This window comes from Cebus imitator, unplaced genomic scaffold, assembly GCF_001604975.1.
Source record: "Cebus imitator isolate Cc_AM_T3 unplaced genomic scaffold, Cebus_imitator-1.0 Scaffold372, whole genome shotgun sequence".
Taxonomy (NCBI): Eukaryota; Metazoa; Chordata; class Mammalia; order Primates; family Cebidae; genus Cebus; species Cebus imitator.
This window is the reverse complement of record NW_016107687.1, coordinates 143,648-162,965: the sequence shown is the minus strand read 5'-3', so window position 1 is coordinate 162,965 and position 19,318 is coordinate 143,648. Positions and strand designations below refer to the sequence as shown.

The following is a 19,318-nucleotide window of genomic DNA, read 5'->3' as shown; positions in this document are numbered from 1 at the left end:
TAGTTATATATCAGCTGGTTGGATGTTTGTGATTGGCTGAAGCTGGTGTTTTTTTTTTTTTTAAGTTAGTTACAAGATCTGCTTCCAGTTCAGTTTCAGTTTGCTTATATAAGAGCTCTAGGTACTGAGACAGCCTCAGGCTAATGGCCTCCTTCTTGCTTTTTTTTTTTTTTTTTTTTTTTTTTTTTTTTTGAGACTCAGTCTTGCTCTGTTGCCCAGGCTGGAGTACAGTGGCACTATCTCGGCTCACTGCAACCTCCGCCTCCTGGGTTCAAGCGATTCTCCTGCCTCAGGCTCCCGAGTAGCTGGGATTACAGGCACAAGCCACCACACTTGGCTAATTTTTGTATTTTTAGTACAGATGGGCTTTCACCATGTTGGCCAGGCTGGTCTTGAACTCCTAACCTCAAGTGATCCACCTGCCTCAGCCTCCCAAAGTGCTGAGATTATAGGCATGAGCCACCGCATGGGCCTAATGGCTTCCTTCTTATTTGCTTGAACATATCCATAAAGTTAAAAACAAATTAGCAGTTTTGTGATTCCTCAAAAAGTTCAACATAGAATTACCATATAATCTGCAATTCCACTTTGAAGTACATACCTAAAAAAATTGAAAACAGCTATTCAAACAGATACTTATATGCCAGTGTTTGTAGTAGCATTCATTATTCACAATAACCAAAGGTGGAAACAACCAAAGTGTTCATCAACAGATGAATGGATAAATAAATAAAATGTGGCATATTTATACAATGAAATATTATATTATTCAGCCATAAAAAGAAGTGAAGTACTGATACATGCTGCAACATGTATGAACCTCGTAAACATTATGTTAAGTGAAAGGAGCCAGATACAAGAGGTCATGTAATGTATGATCCCATTTACATAAAATATCCAGACGAGTTAAGTCCCTAAAGACAAGAAGTATACTAGTAGTTGCCAGGGGCTGGGGAGAGAGGAGAATAGGAAGTGGCTGCTTAATGGGTTCTGGATCTACTTTAGAGGTGATGAAAATGTTTTGGGACTAGATAGAGGTGATGGTTGTGCAACATTATGAATGTACTAAATACTACTAATTTATACTTTAAAATGATTAATGTTGCCAGGCATGGTGGCTAACACCTATAATACCAGCACTTTGGGAGGCCAAGGTGGGTGGATCCCAAGGTCAGGAGTTTGAGACCAGCCTGGACAACATGGCAAAACCCTATCTCTACTAAAAATATAAAAATTAGCCAGGTATGGTGGCATGCACCTGTAGTCTCAGCTACTCGGGTGGCTGAGGCAGGAGAATCGCTTGAACCCAGGAGGCAGAGGTTGCAGTAAGCCGAGATGGCGCCACTGCACTCCAGCCTGGGCGACAGAGCCAGACTTTGTCTCAAAAACAAAATAAAACAATTAATGTTATGTGGATATCATTTCAGTAAAAATTAAAACAACGACAAATGAACTGCTCTAGAAAAATATAACTGTTTCTAATAACGGGACCAGAAACGACATTCTTTAAGGAAATGTACTCTCAGCACCCAGCCATCCACATTAAAAAATAATAATAAATTAAGGTTCTGAGAGCCTAAGATTTGCCCTAAATCACATAACTTGAAACTGTAAACCTTTGGTTCCTGGTCAAAACGTTGCTGACCCAAAGGGCTGAAATGACCAATGACTGTTTACCAAGCCCCTTGATCTTCATTAACTTTTAATTGGGATTACTTAATGCCTTATGCAAAGTTTGACCGTTTCCATTTTTTGTCTATGGAGTAGCATTTCCTTTAATTGCTATTGCATAGAATTATCAGGAGCCATGCTACTGAAATGGCTGCACACAATGCTTACCTTTATAATACTGACTAACATTTGCTGAGTGCACACTGTGTATTAGGTATGGTGCTAGGCATTATGCAGATATAGTCTTATTTACTCCTTAAAATAGCTTGCTGAGGAAGTTTTATCACCCCTCTTCTGTTTGTACAGAAACTAAAGTTTGAAAGGATGAATTGACTTGCCCAAAGTCACAGGCAGAAGTATAAATGGTTCAACAGTCCCTATAGGAGGTCATTTAAAGGTTCATAAACTTCTATGTTCATGACCTCTAGGTTCACTGACTGCTATGATTCCTAACAGAGAAGCCAGTATGGTATAAAGCAAATATTGAACCGAGAATGAAAGTAAGAGACAGGGCTGGGTCCACATCTAGTTTTGTTTAACTCCAAGGCTCATAGCTTAACCACTCTGCTACATGGTGACACAAGTCCGCTAAGTTTATAATAATTTTAGTCCCCACCCAGGTAATTATGGCAATAAAGTCTGGGTCATCATCATCATAGCCACTATAATTTACTTTGAAAAATTCTCTTATAAGTGCATAACAGTCATAGATTCAAGAACATTTGTAAATCTTAAAGGCTCAATGATTAAAGGACAAGTGACTGTCCTCCACATAAAAGCTTTTTTTCTTTTGAGAAGATGGCAAGCTTTTGCTAGGAAAAGTAAAAATTAGGGTTAGTATTATTCTGCTGTTTGATTCTGCATATTGAAAAGCTAGTATCTATGCTTTTGTTTTTTTTGAGAAGGAATCTCACTCTTGTTGCCTAGGCTGGAGTGCAGTGGCACGATCTCAGCTCAGCTCATAGCAACCTCCACTTTCCTGGGTTCAAGCGAGTCTCCTGCCGCAGCCTCACGAGTAGTTGGGATTACGGGTGCCCGCCACCACGCCTGGCTAATTTTTTTTTTTTTTTTTTGTATTTTTAGTAGAGATAAAGTTTCACCACGTTGGCCAGGCTGGTGTCAAACTCCTGACCTTGTGATCCACCCGCCTCTGCCTCCCAAAGTGCTGCGATTACAGGCGCGAGCCACCGTGCCCGGCCGGATCTATGCTTTTGGCTAACATTTTTTCTGTACTGCGGGGTAATATAATAGGTAAAATAACTCATTCAACAGAAAAAAACATTATTGTAGTATTTTGTAGCTACTAGGATCGAAGAACTAAAGAATTGTCTGTCTGCCAAGGTTTGGGGAAATGGGAAAATAGGAAGAGATCTTTACCACACGGGGCACATTTCAACTCTCTGGGATTCGTTTCCTACTCTGTAAATGGAAGAGTTGGGTTTCCAGGTCTTTTGTTTGTTTTTTTTGACTTTGTGTGAAGGTTTCTCCACCTCGCCTGGCACTTGTCTCATTTCAAAACATTCGTCTCATACTATCCTCTCTTTGCAATAGTTTAATTCATTCAACAAATATTTATTGAGTTTCTACTAGTATCATGAATAACAGAAGCAAAGTTCCTCCACACATGAAGCTTATTATAGCCTAAAAGGATAGGACAATAAATAAATTTGAAAATAAACAAATACAAATATTTATTAATAAATAATAAATAACTATTGGTTGGAAAGGTACTAAGAAGGAAATAAATAGGGTCATGTGTTATGGTCTTTGAGAGTCTTAAAATGAAGCAGATAAGCTCTTTCACTTTCAAAAATGCTGATGTTGTAAAGTCATTAGGTTTCAAAAAAGGAAAAAGATAATGTCTTTCAATTAACTAATGAACGAACAGCCATTACTCTAGAAGAAAATTGTATTGTGATTGGTGTACTCTGCATTTTCTCGGAATAGGAGAGGAAACGCTTCTGAAAAAAAGCAGCGAGAGAAAGTCACCTATTTATTTATTTATTTTTTTGTAAGTCAAGCGAAAGACGAACTGAAGTCAGACAACCTGAAGTCAGACGGGAAGGCTGCCCATCTAGTCTGGCTAGCAGAATTTCTTTCAGTTCGTGTAGGCTCCCTCGGTAGTGGGAATCCAGATACAAAGAAAACTTATGCCATGAACTTCAAGGTGGATTTCAATTATTACTGCCCAGTGGCAGGAACCTAGGATGGAGAAGTCAAGGTGTGGTTTAGTAAGAGACAGCTCCTGGGGATGGCACTTGGAAGGGCAGGGCAGAGAACAGTCGGAGATGGGACGGAGAGGAGGGCGAGAATGCGCCGACACCTCAAGGTGAGAGAGTAGACCCAGTCTCTGCCGTGGGAGCCGCTCACTGCTCAGGTGGCTCTTTCCCGCTCAGGTGAGCTCCTCCCGCGCCTCCCATTGGCCGAGACGCCCGCGGCGCTGGGAGGGCGACGCAGCGCGGTCTAGTTCAGGGTCTAGGGCGGCGCGTCACTTCCGGTAGCGCGGAGCTTGTAAAACACCCTGGAGAGAAAATGGCGGCGGCAGCGGCTTCGGCGCCTCAGCAGCTCTCGGATGAGGAGCTTTTCTCTCAGCTCCGCCGTTACGGCCTGTCTCCTGGACCAGTGACGGAGAGCACCCGCCCGGTCTACCTCAAGAAGCTGAAGAAGCTTCGAGAGGAAGAGCAGCAGCAGCACCGGTCGGGGGGCCGCGGCAACAAGACGCGGAACAGTAATAACAATAACACGGCAGCCGCCACGGTCGCAGCTGCGGGACCAGTGGCGGCAGCGGCCGTGGGGATGGGGGTCCGGCCGGTCTCGGGCGACCTCTCCTACTTACGGACCCCTGGGGGCCTGTGTCGAATCTCGGCCTCTGGCCCGGAGAGCCTCCTGGGAGGGCCCGGGGGCTCCTCCGCCGCCCCCGCGGCTGGCAGCAAAGTGCTGCTGGGCTTCAGCTCGGACGAGTCGGACGTGGAGGCCAGTCCCCAGGACCAGGCCGGCGGCGGCGGGAGGAAAGACCGGGCTTCGCTCCAGTACCGCGGGCTCAAAGCGCCGCCGGCGCCCCTGGCCGCCAGCGAGGTGTCTAACAGCAACTCCGCCGAGCGAAGGAAGCCCCACTCGTGGTGGGGGACCAGGAGGCCGGTGGGCCCCGAGCTGCAGACCGCGCCGGGGAAAGATGGAGCATTGGAGGACGAGGAAGGGGAGGGAGAGGACGGTGAGGAGAGGGACCCGGAGGCCGAGGAGCCGCTCTGGGCCAGCCGGACCGTGAATGGCAGCCGGCTTGTCCCCTACAGCTGCCGGGAAAACTATTCGGACTCAGAGGAAGAGGACGACGACGACGTGGCCTCCACCAGACAGGTATTAAAGGACGACTCCCTTTCCCGGCATCGGCCCAGACGGACCCATAGTAAGCCTCTCTCCCCGCTGACTGCTAAATCGGCCGGCGGCAGGCTGGAGACTTCAGTTCAGGGAGGGGGAGGACTCGCGATGAATGACAGGGCGGCGGCTGCCGGGAGTCTAGACAGGAGCCGAAACCTCGAAGAGGCGGCGGCTGCGGAGCAGGGAGGAGGGTGTGATCAAGTGGACTCCAGCCCCGTTCCTAGATACCGTGTTAATGCTAAGAAACTGACCCCTCTCCTGCCCCCGCCACTTACTGACATGGACTCAACCTTGGATTCGTCAACAGGCGCCCTTCTGAAAACCAATAATCATATTGGCGGTGGGGCCTTCAATGTGGACTCCCCCAGGATTTATTCTAACAGTCTCCCTCCCAGTGCGGCGCTGGCCGCCTCTGGTTCACTCAGGATCAATCACGCCAATCATACGGGCTCCAATCATACCTACCTGAAAAACACATACAACAAACCGAAGCTTTCTGAACCCGAAGAGGAACTTCTCCAGCAATTTAAACGGGAGGAGGTGTCCCCAACAGGGAGTTTCAGTGCCCACTACTTGTCGATGTTTCTCTTAACCGCTGCCTGCTTATTTTTCCTAATACTGGGACTGACTTACCTAGGAATGAGAGGGACAGGAGTGTCTGAGGATGGAGAACTCAGCAGTAAGTATTAAATCCTGTGGGTAAGGTGACAAAGGGAATGTTGTTAGTGGTCCGCTTTAGCCGCTCTTAGCATTTTACGTGAAGTGACTTAGCTGCAAGAACATGGTTTTTAACCCCAGCAGCGAGTGCATGTGTCATCTTTCATTAAGAAAGAACACCATTATCGAAATGATATATGGCTGGTTTTAAAAGTTTTCTGCATGATGTGAAATTCAAAACAATTTATAAAAGAATATTATAAACTTGTTAGTAAAACTCATTTGTATATGTGATTTAATTTTCTTTTAGGCCTAAATAACTATTTGCGCAGATGCCAATTACTCAACAGATTTGAAGTATTAGGATAAGACACACCATAAATATAGAGTCTTTTTTTTCAAATTGAGTTGTGATTCTAATAGGCAGTGTACTAGCTCTTGAAATTTGAATTAAATATTTTGTAGTATTAACTGTATGCATAAGTTCGGATTAAATATTTTGTGGTATTAACTGTATGTATAATTTCTTTATAGTGAATGAATACAAAAAAGCAGCAAGGCACACCTCTTAATTGATTTCCCAGCCCAAAAAACTTTCCCTATCATCTGTACAAAAAATAGTCATGGTAGGGCAGTGCAGGAGCTTGCAGTTAGATTTCCTTGGATTAGTTTCCAGGTCCTGCTGTTTACTTGCTAAATGACTGTAGGCAGCTGTGTTCATTGTAGAAATCAAAGTATCTCTGCTCATAAACACAAAAAAGATGAATACAGACCATTTTGTGTTCTGTGAAGGAAATAAGGATGAGTAATTGACGTACACAACTTTTATTTTTTTTCCTTTTTTAAAAAAAATTTACCACACTACACTGATGTAGGTGTACACTACTTTAGATTGAATGGAGGAGGTACTATCTGAGGTGAGACCTGAAGCAGAAGGAGACCATTCTGGGCCGAGATTGTGAGAGGAAACGCCTTGAGTTGAGCAAGAGCCTTCTTCTAAGTTATTGTGGTTAAGCATCTGGAGCGAAGGGGAGAGAGTAAGAGTTAAAGCTTCTGAATTTTCCTAATCTATAAAATGATGCCACTTTGACTAGAATGATATTTGTAAAGATTAAAAGAGAAAGTAAATTAGTACAAAATGGACTTCTGAATACATAATTTCTCAATGTTAGGTGCCTCTCTGCATTCCCCTTGAAGGCTTCCTGCTCTTTTCACCCAAGTTGAATTCACTGTATTGTGATTTATATTTATAAAATTGGCTTATTAGTTTTATTTCAAAATAGAGTGAAAGATGCAGTTAGCCAACTCAGATAAAGAGTAGGAATCAAATTAGTGTAAGGTTTGATTTAGATATAGCCAATTCCAAGGCAGTCAAATAACTGATTATTACTATACTGTATTGTTTAATTTAAGGGGTTACAAGAGGAATGAAATTCAGCTCTTACTTTATTTCCTGGAAGCATGAGTGTATTGTGTCCTGCCGCAAGTATTTGGGAGAAAAAAATAAGGGCACACTAGAAGTTAAACTAGTAAAAGTTCACATAAATTAAACTACATTACCTATCAGCAGTAGCTATCTGCATCTGTGTCTGTAACAACTATATGATCTGGCTTCTTTTCTTTTCTTTTTAAATGGAGTCTCGCTCTGTTGCCAGGCTGGAGTGCAGTGGCAGGATCTGGGCTCACTGCAACCTTTGCCTTTCAGGTTCAAGCGATTCTCATGCCTCAGCCTTCTGAGTGGCTGGAACTACAGGCATGTGGCACAATGCCCAGCTAATATTTGTATTTTTAGTAGGGAAGGGGTTTCACCATGTTGGCTGATCTGACCATTTTTTAAGAGCTAATTGCTTTACACCTATTGTATCATTTAATCTTCCCAGCAATTCACAGAAGCAGGTGGAATTATCTTCATTTTATGGGTGAGGATGATACTAAGTTAAGAAATGCACTGAGTGTTGAACAGTTAGTGGTAGGGCTAAGATTTGGTTTCAGGTTTTATTTCCACCTATAAAGACCATTTTAACACTATTTTGGGTATCACTTGTAGATAGACTTCTAAATAAGTGGATACCTTTATTATGATTAACAAGATAATTGGTAGGATTTCATACAGAATTATTAATAAGCACAATTCTCAGTGAAGGTGACTTTCACATCTTTCTCATCAGTGTTAAGATGAATGACTAATGTGATGTACTAAAATTTCATGTAGAATACGATACGAATGCTAGGATTTTGGTACTCTCTTCCCCTTCACTGATAAGGAAGGAAGGAAAGAAATTATATTTGCATTTTAGTAAATGGTAAATGTGAGGTAACCTGGTCGTTGGAAAGAACAATGGCTAAGAAGTAGAGGATCTAGATTCTAGGACTTGTCTGAATGACTGTGGTCAACCTCCTTAATCTCTGAGCCTCATTTTAATATACTAAACGGAAGTAGTAATATCTGCTATCTCTGGGGTTGTGAAGGTCAAGTGAGACACAGTGTTAAACATAAGGTGGTATTATTCAGAAGTTTAGATAAAATTTGTTATATTGCTGGTAAACTACAGTATAGAGAGAGATAGTTCAGACATTTCTATAAATGATATTTAGTAGTGCATTTCTTACGTATTTAACATTTGGTTTTTATCCCATTAAATACACATTATTGAAATTAGTACAGACATTTGAATCAAAGTATAATAAATCCTTAAATGTGTGATATACCAAAACAACTTGGCATATTCTATGCATACTCTGGTGGAAAGAAGTGCCTGCTAGCTTCAGTTAGTCTGCACACCTAACAGTGTTAGGGTATCAAAAGTGAATAATATTTTCACTCCATTCCATATCCTTTGGCATACTATGATACTTAACCATAGAGTTCATTGGTCAAACAGTGTGCTTAGGGAAACACTTTTACTTGGAGTAGGAGTTGTCACCAAAAGATTGTAGGTTATATGTGAGATTAAGTTTTAGTACGCTTTTATTAGTTAAATTACATACAACATATAATAGATCAGTCTTTTAAATTGTTCTTAATCATATAGTCTTTGAAACTTTTTCATCAGTACCCTATTTTTTATTAATTAAATTGCTATAAGTCTCCTCTTCCTCATGTATAAAACTAGGAGTTGGATTAGATGACCCCTAAGCTCTTTCCAGCTCCAAGGTTTAAGATTCTAACTTTGAACTGCCGTACCAAAACAACTCAAGGATCAACCTGCAGAGTAGTCACTTGTTCCACAGGTGATTAGATCATTATAGCCCACCAAATGAAAATAGAGAAGCAGAATAGATTGACTATTCTAGGCTCATGTGATCATTATTAAAATTTTTTTTCATTTACAAAAGACATGACTTCTGCAGAAAGTTTGAATAGAGATGAAGGAAACAGTGAATGATTGTTGTACGCCTCTCTTCCTAGCCTCATGCGGTGCCCATATAAATAAGTTCAAGTATTAGATCCTTTCTGACCTTTCTTAATATTTTTCGTGTAAATACATCTGTGCGTGTGTTATGTGTGTGTGCAGATTTTCATTCAACAGTAAGAGTGTCTACTATGTGCCAGGCACTATTTTAAGCAGCAGGGATATGTGGTGAACAATATGTTGGTTATATAGAACATGAAGTTTCTGTTATGGAGCTTACATTTCTAGGAGGGGAATGGACAAGTAAATAAGAATTTCAGATAAGGTAGTTGCTAACACAGCTATTGCTGGCAACTTTTGGGGGCTGAGGTGGAAAGATGTGCAATATTACCTATAGGTAGGCAGGCAGGCCCCTCTAGGGAAGGATGTTTGAACTGAGAGATCTGAATGACTTGAAGGAACTAGCCGTTGACAGTCAGGGAGAAGAGCATTCTGGCAGAAGTAACAGCAAGTGCAGAATTCCTGAGGCAAGAACAGGCTTGCATGATGAAGGATCAAAAAGAATGGCCAGTGTTGTTGAGATATAATGAATGAAGGAGAAAATGGCATACCATGAAGTTACAGGTAGGTATGGTCCAGATCATAAGGGACCTAAAATGCCTTGAGGACCATTGAAGGAAGTCAGAATTTTAAGTGACATTATAGCATACATATTCTGCAATTTGTTTTTTCACTTAACATTGTATCATGGGTAACTTTTCCATATACTGATTTTAAGTACAGAGGTATAATTTTAAAATCTCATTTCCACTAGTCCCTTTCTCCTATGGAAATGATAAAATCTCTACCATTCTAAAAATGTTGCTCTTCAACCCTCTTTTCTTCTGTAGTTGTTACTCTATTCTCAACCTCTATTTTCTGCCTCTATTTTCTTCCCTGCCATTCACTCAATCCTGTCTTGTTTAGCTTTCTTTACCAGCCATTCCTCTGCTATGTCTCTTTTTAAAGTTACCAGTTACTCAGTTTTCAAATCCTCACCTCTTTGGTACATTCAGTGCATTGACAACTCACTTCTTCATGAAACTCTCCTTTCTAAGCTTCTGTATCACCACCCTCTCCTTGTTTTCATACTCCTGTCTGCCTGTTTTAAATATTGGTGGTCTCCACAACTTTATCTTTTGCTGTCTCCTTTTGTACACATTTCTCTAGGCAGTTTCATTCACTCTTCTGGCCATTATCTTCCAGTTTTGTATTTTTGCCTTGCATTTCTCTCCTGAGATCTAGGTATACCTATTTGTTTACTAGACATCTTTTGGGTACACTAAAAGTATGTACCAATGCCATCTGACATTTTCCTTATCTTTACCTTGTTTTTGTCCCCCTTCCCTGTTTTAGTTAATGATGCTTCCATCCACCCAGAGCTCAAGAGAGAAACCTTGTATTTACCTAGATTCTTTCCTTTCCCTCACCTTCCTACAAACTTCCCAACATAATTGGTAACTACAAGTCCTGTAGTTCTGTCTCCTACATATCTTTTATATTTTTTTCTGTCCCTTGACACTATTCTAGGTTAGTCTCTTGCCTGAACCCTTTTACTAACCTAAAATGGTGTCCCTGCTTCTAAGATGTAGCTTCTAAGCTACATCTTAGAAGCAGGGTGGATGGAAGCATCATTAACTAAAACAGGGAAGAGGGACAAAAACAAAGTAAAGATAAGGAAATTTCTAAAGCACATATGTGATCATCCCCTCTTGCTTAAAATTACACAATGGCTTTGTCTTAGTTATTGGCCAAAATCTAAACTCCTTAGCTAAACTAGTCATGATCTGACTATGCCTGCCTTTTCAACCAGTTCCCCTCATCACACTTACTTTCTAGAAAACTGAACTACTTGGTGTTCTCTGAGTAAGTCATGAAATTTGTGGTTTTCTACTTGTGCACAGGTTATCCCCTTTTTGGGGAATGTTGTTTCTTTAATGTTTAACTGTGATTCATTCTTAAGTATGTCATCTCCAGACATCTCTGACTCTCTGTCTCTTTGCCCCAGAGTTTGGCCCATCATTTTGTGCTCAAATAAGATCTTAATGCATTCTTCATAGCATTTAGGACAAAGTATTATAATCGTGTGTCCCTCATGCCAAATAGATTACAGCTCCTTTCTTTAGAGTAATCTTTCTGTGGGAGTAGAATACAGTGGTAAAGAGTACAGGCTTTTTACTCAGTTATGATTTTGGCTCTACTTTTTGAAGTAGACTACACTAGAGAGGTAATTGCCTCATACTAAAAATGCAGATGATTAATACTATCTGAAGATGACTTGTATTGAGATAATGCATCTGAACTAGGGTTGTTGTCTGGCACATGGAAATCTCTTAGTAGATGGAAGTCACATTAGTATCTTCAGCACAGATTCATTATTCAGCAAATATTTGTTGAATAAATGATCACATATTAGATACCCAGTATATATGCACTGTTAACTCATATTATCTAACTCAGTAATTGGTTATCTACCCAGTATCTGATAAGGATATAAAGAAGCAATCTTATTTCTATAGAAGCCTCCACACCACTAATAACAGTCATAGGAAATGGCTAAGAAATATACAGGATATTATGTGGTGTCACACTTTTATAAAAGGTGAGAATTCACTGTAAATTCTCTAATGATCAGTCTTAAATGATCAAAAGCTCTCAATTCCACATTTGGATTTTATTCTATAGGTTGAGTAATGGGAATCCATAGAGGTTGTAAAGCAGAGGACAAGCATGATCGGATTAATATTTTAAGAAGGATAAACAGGTGATGGTATAGATAGTGATAGGGTTGGAGGGAAGTAGAGTGGTAAAACCTGAAGGAGGCTGATAAAGGGGAATGGAGTTAGATGGGCCTATGAATGAAATAATTCATTTGAAGAAAGAATCTTTTTTTTTTTTTTTTAAGATGGGATTTTACCATGTTGGTCAGTCTGGTCTTGAACTCCTGACCTCAGGTGATCCACCCCCCTTGGCCTCTAAAGTGCTTGGATTACAGGCGTGAGCCACCATGCCCAGCCGGAATTTTTTTTTGTTTTTTGAAACAGAGTTTCACTTTTTGCCCAGACTGGAGTGCAGTGGCATGATCATGGCTCACCACAACCTTCACCTCCCAGGTTCAAGTGATTCTCCTGCCTCAGCCTCCTGAGTAGCTGGGGTTACAGGCATGTGCCACCATGCTTGCCTAGTTTCGTATTTTTAGTGGAGACAGGTTTCTCCGTGTTGGTCAGGCTGGTCTCAAACTCCTGACCTCGGCCGATTTGCCTGCCTCAGCCTCCCAAAGTGCTGCAATTTCAGGCATGAGCCACCGCGCCCAGCCAAGACATATGTTTTTGAATATAGAGAATAAAGGAGAGCTAGGAGTCAAAGATTATTCTGGTCATGAGCCTGGACGACTGAGAGAATGGTAATATCATTGGAGGGATTGGAGATGTTGAAGATGGATCTTGTTTGGGGAAAAGTGGTTTAGGGAAAATGAGTTTACTTGGGGCTCATTGTTTGAGTTGTTTCAATAAAAAATTCTTGTAGGCTCTTGTAGATACAGAATTGGAGTAAAGATGAGAGACTGGTGCTAAATGTGAGTACTAGTAGTGTTTACTAAAGGAATAGATACTTTTAAATATTTGTTCTTTTAGTGTGTGTGTGTGTGTGTGTGTGTGTATATAATTTTATTTAAAACCTAGACCAGTTGTTAGAAAGAGGTACCATGTTTTATGTCATTGTAGTTTAAAAAATATTTTTACTTTTTAAAGTAGACTAGCTAAAAGGTCCCAAACTTGGAACCTAAAATGAACATGGGGAATAAGGATTTTGAAAAATAGTTGTTGTTCTCATTCTTTTTTTTTTTTAAATATGAGACAGGGTCTTGCTCTCTCACCCAGGTTGGAGTGCAGTGGTGTGATCATGGCTCACTGCAGCCTCAGCCTCCCCAGGACTCAAGCAATCCACACAGCTCAGCCTCCCGAGTAGCTGGGACTACAGATCTTGCCACCACACCTGGCTAATTTTTTGTATTTTTTGTTGAGACAGGGTCTCACTTTGCTGTCCAGGCTGGTCTTGAACTCCTGGGCTCAAGCCATCTTCTCACCTCTGCCTCTCAAAGTGCTGGGATTACAGGTGTCAGCCATAGCACCTGGCCTGTGCTCTCATTTTTGAAGAATGAAAGCTCCGTGTTATGTTTGAAGTTTTACAAGTTGACTACTTTGTAAGAAAATAAATCATAGATCTATGAGAATATTCCTGTGAATGACAGGGATTTGCAACAGTTTGATGATTTAAGAAATTAAAGTCTATGAAAATGTTTTTCATTTGAAAATTATCCCTGGAATGATTTAAAATTAAAAATAACTTGTGAATCTCTACAAATATATCCACAGAGACTAGTTTGTGAATACACTGGCATAGATATCAGAGAACCTGGGTTTCAATATCGGCCCTTCAACTTGCTAGCTTCTTTTTTTACTAAGGCAAGTTGCTTAGCCATTGTAAACCTCAATATCTTCGTCTGTAAAATAGGTTAAATGAAAATTAAGTAATGTGTGTAAAGTAAAACTCATACATGGCACATAGTAATAATAACTAACCCTTATGTAGCATTAACTGTGTGTAAAGTAAAACCCATACATGGCACATAGTAATAATACCTAACACGTAATACGTTGTATATTAATACCTAATACATTGAACAATAATACCATATGATAACTTTCTAATTTTTAAAAGATTTGGACAGTCTCAAATCTGGTAGGGAAAGTGATCATTTGATTTTTATTATCACTTGTTCTTTCCATTGTTCGTTTTTAGGATATAAAGACGTTTTGTACCTTTGTTCTCCTTTTTTTGCTCTTTTTAGATAAACTTCATATTTTCCCTTTATACTTATATTTGTTTTAACGGAAATGATGCATTTGATAATTTCGGGGACACTTCAAAAAATTATTTTCATGATACCTAAGAGTTGGGAAGTTTTTAAAGCTTGCTTCTCCTTGCTCATTGATTATTCAATATTAACTCTGCCTTTCTGAAAAATGTTATATAAATAAAAGGAAATTTATAGCCTGAGTGCAAAGATAATTACATAGTTTATCAGTTGTTTAAAAGAGAAGTATGCCTTAAACTGTTGGAACTTTCCTCCAAAATATAATTGTTAGTATATAAGTACTACTAACATCTTTGTGAAAATTTTATTACTAGTGATATAGTCTAATTTAGAATAAAGATATATTCTAGGGGTGGGGAAAGCATCAGGAAAAATAGCTAATGCATGCTGGGATTAATACCTAGGTGATGGGTTGATAGGTGCAGCAAACCACCATGGCACACGTTTGTTTACCCATGTAACAAACCTGCACATCCTTCATATATAATATCCCAGAACTTAAAATTTAAAAAAAGGTTTATTTTAATCTTTATTATACACTAAAAATTGCTGCCATTTAATTTGGGAATATAGCTTAATACTAATTGTGGAAATTATTATAACAGTTATTTGCTTATACTTTGGATTTTGATTTTCATCTTTAGAATTTATTTTTAACATAGATTTTATTTTTGGAGACAGAGTCTTGCTTTGTCACCCAGCCTGGAGTGCAGTGACGCAATATCGACTCACTGCAGCCTCTGCCTCCCAGGTTCAAGCGATTTCCTCCCTCAGCCTCCCAAGTATCTGGGATTACAGGCACATGGCACCATGCCCAGCTACTTTTCGTATTTTTTAGTAGAGATGGGGTTTCACCATGTTGGCCAGGCTGGTCTTGAACTCCTGCCCTCAGGTAATCCATCTGTCTTGGTCTCCCAAAGTGCTAGGATGACAGGAGTGAGCCACTGTGCCCAGCCTTAACATAGATTTTTTTTTTTCAGCTCTCCTGAACTAATTGGGTAGTAACTATGCACCAACAATTGCTGTCCTGTCCTGAATGTGACATGAATAGAAAAAACCCTTTAGTAGCAAGTGGGTATTTTAGCAAATAGCAGAAAATTAATTTTGTTTTTCAGTTAGCTCATATATATCTGAGTATGTGTACACACATACACATACACACACATAATTTGCTGACTATGGCTAATTCCTGAAAGCATGCTATTCTTACAAAGGAAGCCTTTGCTCTGTAGGAATTCACCAAGTTATAATTTTCAAAACATATATGAAGAGGATTGTTGAAATTAGTTAGAAGGCGGGGGGAATCTTAGAATATCTTCTTCTGGCCTTTGAACTATGGCTTGGAACCTTGGTCAGCTTTAGTAATGACTTCTGTGGTTTTTAAGTGTATCTCCCATGGGATCGCAAATGATTTTTTTGTTTGATTTCATTCATTTGAAGAAACATTAAGTTTCTCCTACTCATTTTTTTATTTACTCACCCATTCACTCAGATTATTTATTGAGCACCTATACTATGTACCAGGTAATACCAGAAGATGAGTATATATAATACTTTTTAGAACTATAGGAGTGGCAGTCTCCCCCTTATCCCAAGCTTTGGCTGACATTCTGTTCTTTTTCCTAAATATTTCTGCCCTAGCTAGCCTTCAGAATTGGGATTTTGTTACCATGCAACAATGTTTCAGAATTATATATTATGACTTGGGAAACATACTTTAAAAATTAGCCTCTGTAAATTTGACTATACCATCTGGTAAAGCTTACCACAGTGTATATATACACAAAAGAAATAGTTGGATAATTTAAGTAATACTTGTTGATCACTCCTTTCACCATTTCTGTATTACCATTTTCTCAATTGGGAATTCTACCTTTAAAAACCATACAATTGGCCGGGCGCAGTGGCTCAAGCCTGTAATCTCAGCACTTTGGGAGGCCGAGGCGGGTGGATCACGAGGTCAAGAGATCGAGACTATCCTTGTCAACATGGTGAAACCCTGTCTCTACTAAAAATACAAAACATTAGCTGAGCATGGTGGCGCGTGCCTGTAATCCCAGCTACTCAGGAGGCTGAGACAGGAGAATTGCCTGAACCCAGGAGGCGGAGGTTGTGGTGAGCCGAGATCGCGCCATTGCACTCCAGCCTGGGTAACAAGAGCGAAACTCCGTCTCAAAAAAAAAACAAAAAACAAAAAAAACCATACAATTTAATAAATGTAGGTTTTATTGCAGGTTTCTAGGAGTAATTTTTAAAAAAGGAAGAAACATGAAGAATGAATTTGCCAAAAATGAAAATGTTTTAAAATCCAAACATTTATGATTATGGTTCAAGATGTTCTAGAAATACTCTTATGCTTTTGACAAAAGTGTTATTTTGTTTTTTTTAAATGTCATCTCTAAATGTCCCTTCTTTCAGATTCTAAAGCCTTAGGTAATAAGAGCAATCACTGAGAATTTCCAATGTGTGTGAGCACTTTATTTTAATTTTCATGAGGGTAACTACTCATACTATGTCTGTGAATAAAACAGATAAAGGGAAGAAGGTTATAAGTGATTTGTCGAAGTCCCACAGCTAAGTGTTGGAGCCAGCATTTGAACCCAAAATCTAACTTTAGGGTTCACAGTAGTAACTACCAGACAGCAGTAGAAATTTTTATACTTTATCTTACTGTTAGCTACAAGCTTTATTTGGGCAAGTAAGGTATACATAACCGCTGGGCCTTGTTTTTTGCATCTGTTAAATGAAGATATAGTAAAATCAGCTTTACTTCCAGCCAGTGATTTTTGGAGAGAGCTACTGTGCTAATGTCTGTAAAAATGCTTTGGAGAAATTTGGAGTGATACATAACTGTAATTTTAATATTATAAGTTAGGACTTAAGAGCTATAGTAGTTTAATTTAAGCAACACATGTTCAGCACTATGACATGTCCTGTCAGTCATGTTAATAAGTAATAGAGTTGGCTAAACTTATAGTCCTTATCAGTATTTTTAAACCTTTCACTGAAGCTGTCTGAGCAGATAAAAGGGAGTTATCTTTTCACATTACATAATTAGTGCCTTTCTTATCTCCAGGACTGAAAAATAATGTTTTTCTTTTTGCAGCTATATTAAACAGGTGATGACACAACTTGAAATTGGATTGTAGCCTTGCTGATCCCTAAAAGGTAGATTTGCTGATAGGAAAGTCAGAGATGGGATACATTGCTTTAATCCAAAATACAGCACTGAGTTTGAGACAGAAAAACATTTTTTTAAGAATGAGGATGGGTCTTAGAGTAAACTTCTGTTAATATTATGTGAAGAATAGCGGTACATACAGTTGGTAGAGAAGGGTGGCTTTTTACATGCTGTTCTACAGCTAGTTAGTAAGATACCATGAGTACTGTTATTATCAAAGTGGGAAGATGACATGTGTCTCCATGAATATGCAATAGGTGAATATTAAAATAATACTACTTAAATTAGAAGATATTTAAAGTGCATTAGGATCTTCAGTCTCTTAGATAAGTCATATGAAGCACATAATGAAATTTCCATCGTGTTTTGCATTTGAAACTGTTATCAGTGATGGCTTAGGCCACAACTGTCCGATAGAAATATAAGTCATATAATAGCCACATTAAATCATAAAGTTGAGATTAATTTTAATGATTGATTTTATTTAATCCGGTATACCTAGAATACTATTTTGACACATAATCAATATAAAAATTATTGATGAGGTATTTTATGATCTTCTTTGAATTCAGGCTTCAGTATCCCATATGTATTTTGCACTCATCACGTATCTCTATTCAGACTAGCCCTATTTCAAGTGCTCAAGAGTGACATTTGACTAGTTAGCTACCCTATTGGGCAGTGCAAATCTGGACCGTTCTGAGTTGTGGAGTTACATTATTGGTTTAATGAGACCTAATGACAGTCAATTTTTGAATGCTTGTAATGTGCCATGTAGTAGATTTTTGTAGTAACTCTAAGATGTCAGTTTTGTATCATTTTAGACATAGACAGTGAGGTATGGAGATACTAATTTGCCTAAGATATTAAACAGGTAGTATGTAGGGGAGCAGGATTTAAAGCTAAATCTGACCCTAAAACCCTTTTCCTGTTTTCTGTATTGCACTGTTTTAAAGCACTGCCACTTAAGGGTTGGGCAGGTAGTGAGTGAGCTGTAGTTCTGCCATTGGTCAGCCAGTGACTTATGATTTAATTTTTGCTTGTTTTTAGGTACAAAGGACTTCTTAGCTTAGAGTAGAAGTGCTATCTTCTAAGTCTTTACTCATATTCTTTATTGGGAATGTTCCTTTATACTCATTCTCCATTTTCCATTCATTAAACTGCTTTCTACGACTCTTTAAACATGTAGAATGGAGAGATGGCTCTTACTTTAAACATGTAGAATGGAGAGATGAAGGAAAACTCAGCTCATATTGGCAAAAGTGAAAACTGATGTTTAGTAAAACTTTTGTCTTGATGAAGAAGTTTCCCAAGGGTTTCAGTACTTCGTTCTGAGAAAGATTTGGGAAGTTCTTATTCATTATGCTCTTTAAATTGTAAATATTTTCTCAATTATTTTACAGGATGTTATATACTGGATTCATACTTAGCAGCATCTTCTAATTAATTTGAATAATTTATTTGAATTACATTTGGATTTTCAAGAATATTTGTTCACAAAGACAAGCCTTTTCATTTCAAAAGGAAAAATAGGCAGTCCCTAATTTTTGAATATATTGTCTTCCAGATCGGGTGTAAAACAGTTGTTTGAACTTGAAGCATGTTTTACCACACTGTTTTTAAGTTCCCAGGCTAGCCCACAGAATCCTATTTAAAACCACATCCTGTTTTAGCCCTAATATACTATTAGTTTAAGTTTAGGGACTCAGAGCATTGGAGCGTGTTCTGCGGGAGTTGGAGGAGAAAGGAAGTTTACTTATGGTGTTTAATATTTTCTCTTCTTATACTTTTTCATCTCTTAATTCCTGTTTTCCAACTCATACTGGCTTAAGCTTTCTGTTGTTTTACTGTAATCTTGGCTCAATAACTTTAAAGGGTTTAATAACTTTAAGTGCTCAAGAATGTCAAAATTTTCTGTATGAAATAGGTTTACTTGTTGAGTGCTTGACAACTAAACATTTTAGCTCATTCATCTTATTTAGTCTTAAGAGTTTCATGAGGTAGGGGCTAGTTTTCCATCATTAATGAGGAATCTAAGGATTAGGTTAATCATTTTGCCCAAGTTTATAGTGCAGGGAGAGGACTTATGTTGTTGGGTAAAAACGTTGGCAACATGACTTGAAAGCTCATCCACTAATCATTGTACATACCGTTTTCCTCTTTCAC

General features: G+C 39.1%; 1 protein-coding gene across 1 annotated transcript in view; it reads left to right on the top strand.

The window, feature by feature from the left end:
- Nucleotides 1–4,203: 4,203 nt before the first annotated feature.
- LEMD3 (LEM domain containing 3) overlaps nt 4,204–19,318 on the top strand; it is a 74,689-nt gene continuing 59,574 nt past the window's right edge. Inside the window, exon 1 of the mRNA XM_017507299.2 lies at nt 4,204–5,725. Coding sequence (XP_017362788.1) covers nt 4,204–5,725 — 1,522 coding nt within the window. The remainder of the gene's footprint in view (nt 5,726–19,318) is intronic.